General features: G+C 42.1%; 1 protein-coding gene and 1 non-coding gene across 4 annotated transcripts in view; both read left to right on the top strand.

Annotated features, from left to right (window-relative positions):
* Nucleotides 1–13986, top strand: part of LOC142768985 (uncharacterized) — an 81309-nt gene that overhangs the window by 30719 nt on the left and 36604 nt on the right. For all 3 annotated transcript variants that reach the window (XM_075871673.1, XM_075871671.1, XM_075871672.1), the window contains exon 3: nucleotides 13782–13865. In XM_075871673.1, coding sequence (XP_075727788.1) covers nucleotides 13782–13865 — 84 coding nt within the window. The remainder of the gene's footprint in view (nucleotides 1–13781; nucleotides 13866–13986) is intronic.
* TRNAT-UGU (transfer RNA threonine (anticodon UGU)) lies at nucleotides 9720–9792 on the top strand. The gene has a single exon. It is a non-coding gene; the product is annotated as a tRNA-Thr (tRNA).

The following is a 13986-nucleotide window of genomic DNA, read 5'->3' as shown; positions in this document are numbered from 1 at the left end:
AAGGAGAGTTGCATTTAAAGGGAGTCATTCTTGAAGCGCAGTTCAGTTGCCTTCCGTGTCGAACCATCGCCCGCCGTATGCGCCATAGCGTTTGCCTTTCGGCGCTCCCTTGGCGGGTTTCCCGCTCACCCGGCTCACCTCGGCCATCGTTGCCCCGGCAATGGCCGTGTAGATAAGCGAATAGTTGCATCGACAGCTGCGGCGCCACCGCCAGTGCCTCCTCCTTCTCTCTCTCAACGTTGCTCTCTCCGGCTCATCCCTCTTTCAAATGCGTTGCGTTTTTCTGAGGTCTAGGTTGCTGTGCGAGTTTCAGCGAACAGGCGCATCTTCAGTGGTGGTCACGCGTGACACTGTGTTCGAAGTGACGCTCATATTAAGGAATATTCATGGAGCGGCGGACACGGACAACGTGGGCCTGTTAACGGTGAGTGTACTGTCTTCGTAGGTAGTAATCACACTGCGCTAGCTGGACGCCTGCAGCAGCTCTGCCGAAGTACGCTGCGAGCCATTTACAACAGCATGCGTTCGCAGGCCTGTTGCAGATGCCCGATTAAACGTGTGACTAAACGAGTTCACACTGCTTTGCGTGATGTTGTGTAAATGCCCGCATCACTCATACAATGAGTTATGTGATCGCTTAACAAGGGCGCGATTGGTTGCTGATCGAGCATTGTTTCTGCACTGCTGAAAGTGCTCGATATTGTTTCGAGATGCGCTTTAGGCTACATCGTAATAACATTTCTATCGATACTCACATGTGCAACGTGCTTCTGTAGGTGTAAGCGTAAAAAAAGAAAGAAAAAGAAAACTTTATGTACAGAGGCGCACTGTACAAAATGGCTTTTTATTTTGCTTAAAGACGGTATAGTTTGAGGTGCTGATATGCCGCGATGCTCGCAGCACATGCGCGTCGGTCTTTTAAAATATGTAGGACACGTGTCACCAGCAAGAGGGAAAGACTTAGTAGACTTCCAAAGGCGCGTTGTTGTGGCCATCGCCATGCGTTGTTTTGCCTCATTTCTGTTTGCTGTTCTCGTGCTTTGCTTTCATCTGCGATAACGTTCGGCGTTATAACAGAATCGAGAGTGTATACGTGACTGTGGAAGCTATGTGCGGTAGCTCTAGCATAAGCCATGGCTGCTGCAACGTAGACGGCGTCCGCGCGCGTTGGTGTCGTTCGAGCGTACCTACTTGCTTGATTATGTTTAACTGAATATTTAGGCACGGGTCACGTTTGTAAATCGCGTGGTAAAGAATCGCTAATAGCGTGCCCCTGATTGCCATCAGAGGATGAACTTGGTTGTCAAAATATGCCAGATGCTTTTCCGGCAAGCAAGCTTTGAAGAAATTTTTAAAAAAAGAAATGCTTTCATACGTGCTAGGCCGTGCATATTGCAGGCCCGCAACTCTTAAAAAACTGAACGAGCTGTCACATCTTTTATTAAATACAATAAATTAAGATTATTCAATTAGAGAAGACGAATTTCCGTGTACTAGATTAGGTGCACAAAATACACGTTTTACGTCTAGAAAGCAAGCAAATAGGAAGCACAGCGTCAAATTTAGATTATATGCCATGGACGGAGCTTCTTGTGAGGGTGGGAAGAACGAGGAAATTGTTCATTTTTGATGCCCTTATAGACGCAGTAAGAATTGCACTGATTTCTCAATTGTCACAATTCCTCAAATTGTTAGAGGCGTGATACAAGTCAAAAAATGTTTTACTTTTTTTGCAGACCTCTTCGCTAGTGCCACGCCCAAGATCAATTGTTCTCATGTAAAAGAGAAAGCAGAGATGCTTTGACTGTTTGTACTTGAACAGCTAAGTTTCTTGTGCGTTTTGATTGATGCTACAAGTTCTGAACGTTGTATTTTAAAAATTGTTTTTCACACTGCCTCATTACCCCATAAGAAATTTGATTCTTAGGTGAGTTCAGGCTTTCGTGCCATTTTTGAACTGTAGTCTCTCACTTCACCTCAATTCTGGAATTTTCTGTAGGCTGAAAACCTATCTTATCTTTATCATACGAAATTATTTGAATGTATGGGTTGTATGCGTCGAGTTCAGTGTAATGTCAATTACACGCCATTTAAAGGTATACACACTACACAATCATCATATATGGTGCTGCCAGAACAGCACGAACATCATTTTATCAGAAATCATATTTGCTCTTATTACAGGACGAGAGGGTGCCGCTGACACCCTGCATAGTCTACCCGGCCCCAGCCTAGAGCACGCCTAGTTCCTGAACCTCCACGTGGATGACCGAAAAATCTTCCGTGTCAGTAATGACGAAGAAGGAGTGACAGCACTGATGAGTTGATTTTTTTATATTTTCGTCATTGTCTACGGCTGCAAGGCCTTTAACAACCACCGTGATAGAGCGGCTATCTCTTGGCGTGACTTTCGAGTTTATTAACGAAGTTGTTCAGGCAGTACGACACTGAAAATTTTAGTGGCGCAATGCCTGAACAACTTTTTCTAGTGTGGTCATGATAGATGAACAAATATTGTTATTTGTGTAAGTTATATTGCTTAAATATAGCTGGACCATTCCATGCCAAACGTCCCAGCCACATTGGCGACAATGTGAAATGTATTTGAAAAAAATTGTGCTGACTTACTGCGTTGAAAACAGTGAACTGCTAGAACATTTCAGCGAGAAAAAAAGTTTTGTTCATGTGGCTCCCTTCTGAACTTCCTGGCATAATGCCGTCTCGATGTTTGTGGAAAATTTCAAATTTTTTTCTTAAAATTACCGCTCATTTTTTCCTAACCGAATTCGGTCAACATGATAAGTAAATGTGCTTGTGTAATGTATTTGAAGCTCAATAATATTAGTGCAAACTTTTCACCACATTCACTTTCAAGAATCAAGCCAAAATGTGTTATGTTTGCATATTTATTGCAATATTGCTCTTTGTATGAATATATGAGCAGTGAATACTTCCTCCACAAAAAAGTATATATTAAGAAAAAAAATTTCTTTCAACCTCTCAAGCTGCTGAAATATACGAGAAAATATCACGAATTTCACAAAATTGTGATTTTTGTCCGTATAGAGATGTAATTTGCTCTATGTTGTGATTCAAGGAAAACACATGATTATACCTAAATTGAAAGAAACAGTTCTTTTTATAATGAAAATCTTATCACAAAAAGGACCGGAAAGAGCACTGACTATCAACTGAATTTTATCGAAGGTGCTACGAGCGCTTTTCTGCTGAGCACAACAACAGGGCTCATCTGCAACAACACTTGAGTGACCATGACAAAATAATCTTAATGAAAAAGAATACTCTCTTTCGGAAAATATAAGTGAAGGTGTACTAATGCATTGATCCTTGCCCTTCCTGATAAAAGGTTCTAAAGTCTCTTATTTTTTCTTCTTGCTTTTTTTCAAAAACCGTGTTTTATGAAACATAGGACGGCACTTACATTCTTCACAGTGTCTGGCCATGAGACTACCATAACCCTTTTTAACATTGAAAGCAAGCTGTCTTGCTCGATCATTGAAGCATTGCCCAGTTTGTATAGGTTACTTTTCCACATGTTAGCGGTATCTTTTACACATTAGATTGGGATTGAAAAAACCTATTCTAGTGACGAACGGTGCAAGATTGACTATTCCTGTTGCTGTAAGTACGCACAGTTTTGGAAGCTTGCAAGAGGTGGAAATAAACAATATCATATCTGCTGGCTCTTTTCCTAAAATGGTGAGACACCTTATGTACGTAGTACCGTGTCACATTGAAAGTTCTTTGTTCATTTTGTTTTTCTTTTGGTCCTGTTTCCTTTAACTTTACTTTCTCCAGGAGGGTTTCGCAAACAAGTGTGATGATGCTGTTGGGGTATTGGCTGGTGCTATCAGCCCAGCAGTGCTAAGAATGTTCTGCCTTTTGATAGTCGGCATTCAGAATTAGTAGAAAGAGGAATTGATACCACATGTATTCAGGCCACCCTTCAGAAGTCATGTTAGCGCAAGGGTGAGGTCAGCCTTGAAAACCAGATTAAAAGACTAAAAGAGGCTGGATATACCAACAGAATCATCACACCCGTTTGCGAAATCCTCCAGCAGAAAGTAAAGTTAAAGAAAACAGGACCAAAAACAGAATGACCAAAACCTTTGCATGGTATACGACATAAGGTGTCTCACAATGAAAAAAAAATAGCCAGCAGATTTGATAACTTGTTGTTTTCCGCTCCTTGCTAGCTTTCCAAAGTGTGTGTACTGAACAGCAACAGGAATAGTCAATCTTGCACTATTCGTCACGAGAATAGGTTTAATTAATGCCAGTCTAAAGTTTGTAGAAGTATTTTTTATCAGGAAGGCCAATGTTCAGTACATCACTACGCCTTCACTTCTCCTTTCCGAGAGTGAGTATTCTTTTCACAGTTAAGATTATTTTGTAGTTGTCACACATGTGTCGTTGCGCATGAGCACTGTTCTTGTACTCCGTATAAAAGCGCTCGTAGCACGTTCAATAAAATTCAGTTGACAGTCGGCGCTCTTTCCTGTCCTTTTTGTCTCTTGCTGAAGTTGTCGCGGTGTGACTAGAACACAACCACGATAAATCAACTCGCCCAAATTAAACTCTTGTGAATTAACACGTAGACCGAGTTTCGTATAGAAAGAAAGAGCGGTGGTTTTAAAATAAAATTTTTCACAGACAACGCCTAGACGGCGTTCCAGGAAGTTCGGAAGGCAGCAACGTGACCAAATATTTTTCCTCTCCTAAATATTCTAGAAGTTAACTTTTTTCAATGCAGCACGAGTTTTTCGAATCCATTTGAGATGGTCGCCAAAATGGCTGGGACATTTGGTATGAAATGACCCAGTTGTCATTAACCATATTTATGCATTACCTCTTTTGTTTTTTGTGTGTCTTGACTCAGTTTTGTGTTCGTTTTAAGTTTATTCTATTTCTGATCATTGTACTGAATTTTTAAGTATTCGCTAAAGTTGTATGTTTGAAAATCCGTATATGTTTGCGTCTACATCATTTCTCATAACCAATTATTATACATCCAGCATACAAAGCTTAAACCACTGTAATTGTATACATTTGAAAATGCTATCGGTATATTTCGTGTGCAACACTCCTCGGGAACGATTGTGTACTTGAAGGCGTATATAGTGAAATCGTGGTGATTGCATTTATTTGAAAGAATTATATGTATATATTTGCCTGTATTTCATTCCTATTAACAGCTTGTGTTAATGAAGGAGTATTAAACTGGAACCACTGGGATAGAAGATACTTGAAAGAATTATAGAGATATATTTGCGTGTATTTCATTTGTAGTCTCTATGTACTTGAAGCAGTATACTAAACTGAATCCAGTGTAATTGTATGTTTCAAAGAATTTTAAATAAAGTGAAACTGAAAAAATATTTTAAACACTTGAGGTGTTGCCTCTGTGATGTACGTATGCGTGAACATGTTACACGTCTGGTGACGAAGTTGTGTGGCAGAAGAAAAGTTTACAGTGATGGCACCAACTACTAAATAGGATTTATTTGCCTATTAAATGAATGCATTACGCAAGGGCAGCAAGACTTAGTTTTCTGTAATGCGCATTATGCATATCCTGTGAAGTATATATAGATCCGGCAGAAGTTCATACACGATTGTACATGTTTATATTTTTGCCCACACGCAATGAATGGAGCTCGACAGGTGGCGCACCATTGCTAATCAGGACCACTTTCTTCAAGCAGTGTGTAATCACTGCATGCTGATATCTATTACTGCAGCCTGAAAGAATACTGGTACCCCTGCCATGGCACTCAACACCCTTGTGCACCCTTCTCGCACGCTACTCAGTGGGTGTTAAAAAAGTGAAGCACATTGAAGGCACCCTTCTTTAAGAGAGTGTTTTTGTAACACCCTAGAGTTTTTTTACATGTACACCCTATTCTAAGGGTGCATGAAAAAGCACCCTTTTTGGAAGTTGCTGAATTAACACCTTTAGGGTGCCGTCCATGGGACAAGCTCATTTTTACTGTGTGGGCAGACAGTTGAGAGACAGGCTGGAGTGGTGAAAGAGAGCATCGGAGTGGCGAAGGGGAGCGGGGTTGGGAGCCATGTGTATTGTTCGTCGTGTTGGAAATGTGTGCAGAAGAAGGAGATCGCTAGTTGAAAGGACTGTCGGCATAACGGTAGTAACCTGGAGCACATGTGTAATCACCTTTAAAAGCGATATAACCACGACATTCATCTCGCAGCCGACGTCGGCAGAACCGGCAAGTGTGTCTTCGAATTCCACAGTAGTAGCAAATAGGCCGTGCGGCCCGCCAGGAAGGATTGTAGCTAGGGTTCGGTCGACGGGTGACTAGAGGTGCGAGATGGTCGTGATCAGGCACAGGTTGTGGTACTTGAGACGGCGAGGGTTGCATTGAAGCGATCTGTGCGTACAAAGCGGGTTGGGTGCATGGTGGAGCATGGTGGGTGCTTTTAAATCCTGACATTTGTTCCCTAATAATGCCACGCAGATCGCTTGAGACGGGTTGAGCGGGAACGTTGTAAGCAAAAGGTACACTGTAGGCTTGCAATTCCTTATGAATTATAGCTTGAATGATGGACCGGAGCTCCACACTGTTTGCCAGAGGGTTCTCAGAGAAGTCAGGTCGCAGGTGAATTGGCTGAAAGAAATCAAGCCACTGGTATACAGAGACGACGTCGGTAGCCGTCGATTGGTTGTGCGCGGCGAGGGCGTTGAAAACGGCAGGTCCGATACCCTTCATAAGTTGTCGGACACGATCAGCTTCTGGTGTGGTGTCGTCGATACGGCGGCAAAGTGCAAGCACATCCTCAATATGAGAAGTGTGGGACTCACCACAATGTTGAACGCATCCTGCCAGTTTCTTCCGAGCAACTTCTGAACGGATGATCGGTGTGCCGAAAATACGTCGGAGCTCGTCATTGAAGGAAGACTAATCGTGGAAGTGGCTCTCATGATTTAGGAACCATGTCTTGGCAACCTGAGAGACGTAAAGCTGAGTGCGTGCTAATATTGATGTCTCGTTCCAGTTGCTGTAGACATCGACGCGGTCACAGTTGTTGAGCCAGTCTTCGGCATCTTTGCCAGGCAGACCAGAGAAGATTGGAGGCTCACGAGGAAGGTTGTTCACCGGGCTGAGGTTGGCGGCGGGTGGTTGAGCCGATGGGTGGTTCGGTTGGGCTTGCTCTTGTGCCATGGTGCCCTTTTGGCGTAAGCGACGTCCGAAAGTGAGCTCCAGGAGCTGGCTTTGGTTAGAGAGACTTCCAAGAGATCGGGAAGCACCTTCTTTCCCCACTTGAAATACGACGGTTCAGCTGACGCTTTATTCAAGCAACAGCAAGATGGCGCCGGTGACGAAGAGGAACGACGCGGAGACTGATGATGGTTATTGACATTCATATATATATATATATATATATATATATATATATATATATATATATATATATATATATATATATATATATATATATATATATATATATATTCTGAGGAAGGCCAGACTCAAGGCCGGAACGTCAAAATAAACCACGTTGTGACCCTCACCACGGAGGATCTACATGACTATATATATATATATATATATATATATATATATATATATATATATATATATATATATATATATATATATATATTCATTTATTTATTTATATATATATATATATCTCATCATGTAAATCCTCCGTGAGCAGTCACCTAGTGGTTTATTTCAACGGTTCCGCCAGAGTCTGGCCTTCATCTCAAACCTGATGAAGGCCAGACTATGGCTAAAGCGTCGAAAAAAACCACTTTGTGACTGCTCACGGAGGATGTAATTGACTACCTAACCAAAAAAAAAAGTGGATGGAGGGTAGGCCGCTGTGATAGCTCAGTGGTTAGAGCATCGAACGCGTTATTCGAAGGTCGTAGGTTCGATTCCTGCTTACGGCTGGTTATTTTTTCATCCACTTTTCTTTCTTCTTTCTTCTTAATTACATTCCATTGGTTCTAATAACTTCCCCTGTACATTCCTTGGCATTGCTGTCTGTTAGATCTCTTTATATTGTGTTAAAACACGGAAAAACGAGAGCCCTTAGGTATACACTTCTTTCCCTTATTTCATTGAACGAGGGTCTCGTACTGGCAGACTTGGTGTGTTTAGGTTGTATAAGAGGGACAATTAATCAGCTGCCCGCTCATAACAAGTTCACGTGCTACGTGACGCCAAACATGCGAATAAGAGTGTTTTCACACTCGTCGCTCGGCTTATAGATGGCGCTGACTGTCACTCCTACTTCTATATTCACATATAAACAAAAAAAAGTGGATGCAGGGAAGGCCGCTGTGATAGCTCAGTGGTTAGAGCATCGAACGCGTTATTCGAAGGTCGTAGGTTCGATTCCTGCTCACGGCTGGTTATTTTTTCATCCACTTTTCTTTCTTCTTTCTTCTTATTTAGATTTCATTGGTTCTAATAACTTCCCCTGTACATTCCGTGGCATTGCTGTCTGTTACATCTCATTATATTGTGTTAAAACACGGAAAAACGAGTCTTTAGGTATACACTTCTTTCCCTTATTTCATTGAACGAGGGTCTCGTACTGGCAGACTTGGTGTGTTTAGGTTGTATAAGAGCGACAATTATTCAGCTGCCCGCTCATAATAAGTTCACGTGCTACGTGACGCCAAACATGCGAATAAGAGTGTTTTTACACTCGTCGCTCGGCTTATAGATGGCGCTGACTGTCACTCCTACTTCTAAATTCACATATAAACCAAAAAAAAAGTGGATGGAGGGAAGGCCGCTGTGATAGCTCAGTGGTTAGAGCATCGAATGCGTTTTTCGAAGGTCGTAGGTTCGATTCCTGCTCACAGCTGGTTGTTTTTTCATCCACTTTTCTTTCTTCTTTCTTCTTATATACATTCCATTAGTTCTAATAGCTTCTCCTGTACATTCCTTGGCATTGCTGTCTGTTAGATCTCATTATATTCTGTTAAAACACGGAAAAACGAGCCCTTAGGTATACACTTCTTTCCCTTATTTCATTGAACAAGGGTCTCGTACTGGCAGACTTGGTGTGTTTATGTTGTAAAAGAGGGGCAATTATTCAGCTGCCCGCTCATAATAAGTTCACATGCTACGTGACGCCAAACATGCGAATAAGAGTGTTTTCACACTCGTCTCTCGGCTTATAGATGGCGCTGACTGTCACTCCTACTTCTAAATTCACATATAAACCGAAAAAAAGTGGATGGAGGGAAGGCCGCTGTGATATCTCAGTGGTTAGAGCATCGAACGCGTTATTCGAAGGTCGTAGGTTCAATTCCTGCTCACGGCTGGTTATTTTTTCATCCACTTTTATTTCTTCTTTCTTGTTATTTACATTCCATTGGTTCTAATAACTTCCACTGTACATTCCTTGGCATTGCTGTCTGTTAGATCTCATTATATTGTTTTAAAACATGGAAAAACGAGCCCTTAGGTATACACTTCTTTTCCTTATTTCATTGAACGAGGGTCTCGTACTGGCAGACTTGGTGTGTTTAGGTTGTATAAAAGGGACAATTAATCTGCTGCCCGCTCATAATAGGTTCACGTGCTACGTGACGCCAAACATGCGAATAAGAGTGTTTTCACACTCGTCGCTCGGCTTATAGTTGGCGCTGACTGTCACTCCTACTTCTAAATTCACATATTAAGCAAAAAAAAGTGGATGGAGGGAAGGCCGCTGTGATAGCTCAGTGGTTAGAACATCGAACGTGTTATTCGAAGGTCGTAGGTTCGATTCCTGCTCACGGCTGGTTATTTTTTGATCCACTTTTCTTTCTTCTTTCTTCTTATTTACATTCCATTGGTTCTAATAACTTCCCCTGTACATCTCTTGGCATTGCTGTCTGTTAGATCTCATTATATTGTGTTAAAACACGGAAAAACGAGCCCTCAGGTATACACTTCTTTCCCTTATATATATATCTATATATATATATATACGTGTGTGAGAGAGAGAGCGCTGACTCACACTTCGACGAAACCGGTGTTTCAATACAAACAAGTTATGACGTGAGAACAAGGGTTTGCTGTTGCAATATAATTTCTTAGACAACTGTCAGCTTATTTTGATGCTGCAACAGCAACTATTTGTGACATTAAAAACACCTGGCGTCGAGACACAGACGTTTGTTTTGTGACAATGGAAATGAAACATTGTATATCACGACAACAAAAATTGTTGCGTGTCGGCGGTTGTTTACTTGGCGGCAATGTTTCCTTCTTTAGTTATAGGTGTCAACTTTAAACTTTTGATAATAATAGCATATATATTGGCATTTAATGCTACCTTCCTGACGCCGTATTGAAAAGGCGTGCATTCTCAGAACAAGAATTTAGAATGCGGTAAGAGGTTTTGATGCATCTGAAGGGTCTGATTCGTGTGGGTTGCTTCTCGTGCAACACTGCAAGAGCCAATGTTGCAAGTCCGGAAAGAAAGTACTAGAGAAAAATACCATGTAAAAAATTACCCTGCAACATTTTTATGTTTATTTTCATGTGAAAGAATATTTTAAAGTTTTCATTAGCCAGCGAAGACAGCACTGCCTTCGGTGGTCGGCAAATGAGAATCACTACGATCCTTCTGCCGTTAGTTGTAATGACATCAAAATTTCAGCGCTACAGCGTTAGCCTATGAGACAGACGAAAATTGGTTTGTATTGAGGCAATAAACCCATAAATAAATCACATTAAAACGCACTTTTTTCTGTCTTTTTAAAATCATGAAATGGAGAGTACCAAAGTTCTTTTTCAACATGATACTGGCATGTGCTTCTAACAATAAGCTGGCACTTCGCTCAACCGTGATGTTGCCATGCAGTTTCACCTAGTGAAACTATGTGTTAGAACGCGCACTGCTTCTTTGAGGCATTCCTAATTGAGCTGTTGCAACGTTGCGTTGATCGCACTCCTGGATGCACAGAGGAGTATAGAACATAGAAATCTGGTCGTTGGAATTGCTGTGGGATATATGGTTGAGACCAAGCTGTAGACACATTGCAAATTACGGTATTCTCGCAACCAGGCAGTGAGATCTCTTCGAAGCAAAAAGTAGTCATTCGTAGTTCGAAAAGTTGGACGTTTCATAGTCTGTATATTGTAGAGTGGCTAGGTGCATGAAGTCAATAGTAAGATGAGTTACTTCGATAGCGTTGTTGTGAATTCGCGACATGGCGTCAGCAAGTGTAGTGTTAGCATCATTATCACGTCGATTGTGAACTCAGTAATATAAGCAAGCTGGCGAATTTCGCGTGCACTGTGTGAGGAACTGTTGGAAAGTTGATCGTAAATTTGTGGCTAGTGGTCGGTGAGAACTAAGACTAGTGGCCTTCGAGGGTATGGCTCTTCCTGCAGTGTCCCGAAAGTTTTATTAGCTTTCACCACACACTTTAAGAGACAACCACTATTGCCCCGTGGAACAAAATGCAACTGACAAAAAACAAACCCCTTGGTCGCCTTTACAGCCTGGTTCCAAACCGGGCGAACACCCAAGTATCCTGCCTGCTTCCTACAGGTAACCTAAAGGCCGCTACTGTCGTCGCTTATACGGATGCCAATGTGAGCGGCACCACCATTCACACCGCGCTTGTATCTCGAAAAATACCAGAGGCTGGCCAGACATGCTCATATTTTGTAGATCCTGCACCACAGGCTCACCTTGCTGAGCTAGCCACCATACGTGAACTGGCAGCACTGCCTCCTCTTCTACAACCAGGAAGATTCTCTCAGCTCATCATTCGTACTGACTTGAAGCAAGCTATTCTCGATATACGATGAGTGCAATGGTTTACGTCACTCTCGGATACTATTCACGTTCTTTCTGCCTCCACATCTGTGCAAATACGTGTTCAGTGGGTTCCATGGGCCGCTTTGCCGGACCTTGTAAAAACTGATTTGGCAAACCACCCTCAAGTTAGACAATAACCGCTACTGCATTTTCCTGGGAACGCTCAACGACAGATGATCCGGGAAAAAGAAAGCCTCCGACGTGCCACACGAGCTCTTATACCACCGTGCGGATCAGACCTCTTTTGTGGTTTAACCCGCCAAGTGGAAGTTACGTTGTGCAGGCTTCGTGTTCGCATTGCTCTTACCCCAAAGTACCGTTGCTCGTAAGGCACACTTGCCTATTTCGTGACACCCCAATCCGAGATGTAACTGCCTCACACTTACTGTGGACCTACACTAGTCTACAATTAAGTCGTCACCGTCAACTCCGTGCAAGAGGTCTCAGGCCTGGCTGACCACCCGACTTTGACCAATGGCTTCTTGGACGACACCATTGTTCTCTACTAGGCATTAAAAATAAAGAAAACGTGCGTGTGTATTCTAGTGAAAAAATGATTGATTGATTTGTGGGGTTTAACGTGCCAAACCGACCACGTGATTATAAGTGACACCGTAGTGGAGGGCTCCGGAAATTTCGGCCGCCTGGGGTTGTTTAACGTGCACCCAAATCTGAGTACGCGGGCCTACAACATTTACGCCTCCATCGGAAATGCAGCTGCCGCAGCCGGGATTTGATCCCGCGAACTGCGGGTCAGCAGCCGAGCACCTTAGCCACTAGACCACCGCGGCCGGGCTAGAATAAAAATTTATTATGTCTAGAGGCAGACTTTCAAAATAAAAAAAAAGAGATTGCAGTCATCAATGTGCCCTCTGCTGAGCTGTCCAAGTATTAATGCAATAAGATTAGTTCTAGCAATCCTAAAAAAGGACAGTGCGGCTTTTTTATATAAACACCGGGAAAACAAAATCAAGGAGGTGTGCCACGCATGCTTCTTTTCCAAGTACGAGTTCAAAGCATAGTTAGTCAAACCTACGTCGACAATCGTCGGTTGGCTGCCCCGAATTGCTTGGACCGCGGGAGCAAACTAAAACAACTTGTGGAGAAATAGATTTTGTTATATCTAGTTTCATATTTCGATATATTTTCTTTTGCATTGTCTTTTGTTCACCTGCAAACAATTGGCTATTTAAATGAAAGCGTAACAGATTTTATATTTCCCATAGAGTTGTCTTAAATAAACTACACGGAACTCTCGTGGTGCGATCGTTCAGCGACCTTGAGAATGATTGGTAGTACACGAACTTTCTTAGCCTTCGTGCTTGCTGAGTTTGAGTGTACGTGCGGCTTTGTCGACTCCTGTCTATTGCTGGTTTTTATTTAAAATGAAATAATGAATTGTTTTCAACATTGTGACCCTATTTATATTGGTGAGCCTAAAATATCAAGAAGGGAAGTTCAACTGCTGAGCGATTGCTCACTGTCGTTTCATGACAAAGCAGCTTCAAGCCATGCGAAACCAAACGGACCCGAAAGCAAGAACATTTGACAAATTTGTGAAATACCCATCATTCCCATTTTCGCTGATGTGCCAAGTGTTGCCTCTGTCATAAACACTAGCACCATAGTTATTTTTTGGGCATTTATAGAAAAGTGAGTGCTTTTGCCATCCCGGTTAGTCGATGCAGGAACTTGTGGAATACTGTGCGACACAGGTTTTATATTTGGAGTAATGTTGGTTTAAAATGCCTGTGTTTGCACAGAAAATGCCTGTATTTGCAAGATACTTTTATGTTGTTTTGAACCAAATTATTTAAAGAAAAAAATTGCTCCCGTACACGATATTTCGATACCTGTATTTAAATTTGCATAGAGTCATGTTCATTTCAGCGTCTCCGAGTTTGCATGAGACATCATTTTCTTTTTTCTAAAACACGGAAACCACATTGTTTTAGGTTTCACGGAATCCCTGTATGTTCCTGTGCCGAACCATGACTGCGTCCTATTACTTCTATTATCCAGACGGAACACAGTGCGTTGTAAGTACACTATACGGATCTGTTGATTTTATTATTTCATGCACGCAAACACTTCTTAAGTTCTACTAAGTGAAGGACTACCACCTATAGCGGCTTGTGTCCTGCAATATTTATGGGATAA

This window comes from Rhipicephalus microplus, chromosome 8, assembly GCF_043290135.1.
Source record: "Rhipicephalus microplus isolate Deutch F79 chromosome 8, USDA_Rmic, whole genome shotgun sequence".
Classification (NCBI taxonomy): domain Eukaryota; kingdom Metazoa; phylum Arthropoda; class Arachnida; order Ixodida; family Ixodidae; genus Rhipicephalus; species Rhipicephalus microplus.
The sequence above is the reverse complement of the archived record's forward strand: the minus strand, read 5'-3'. Positions and strand labels throughout refer to the sequence as shown.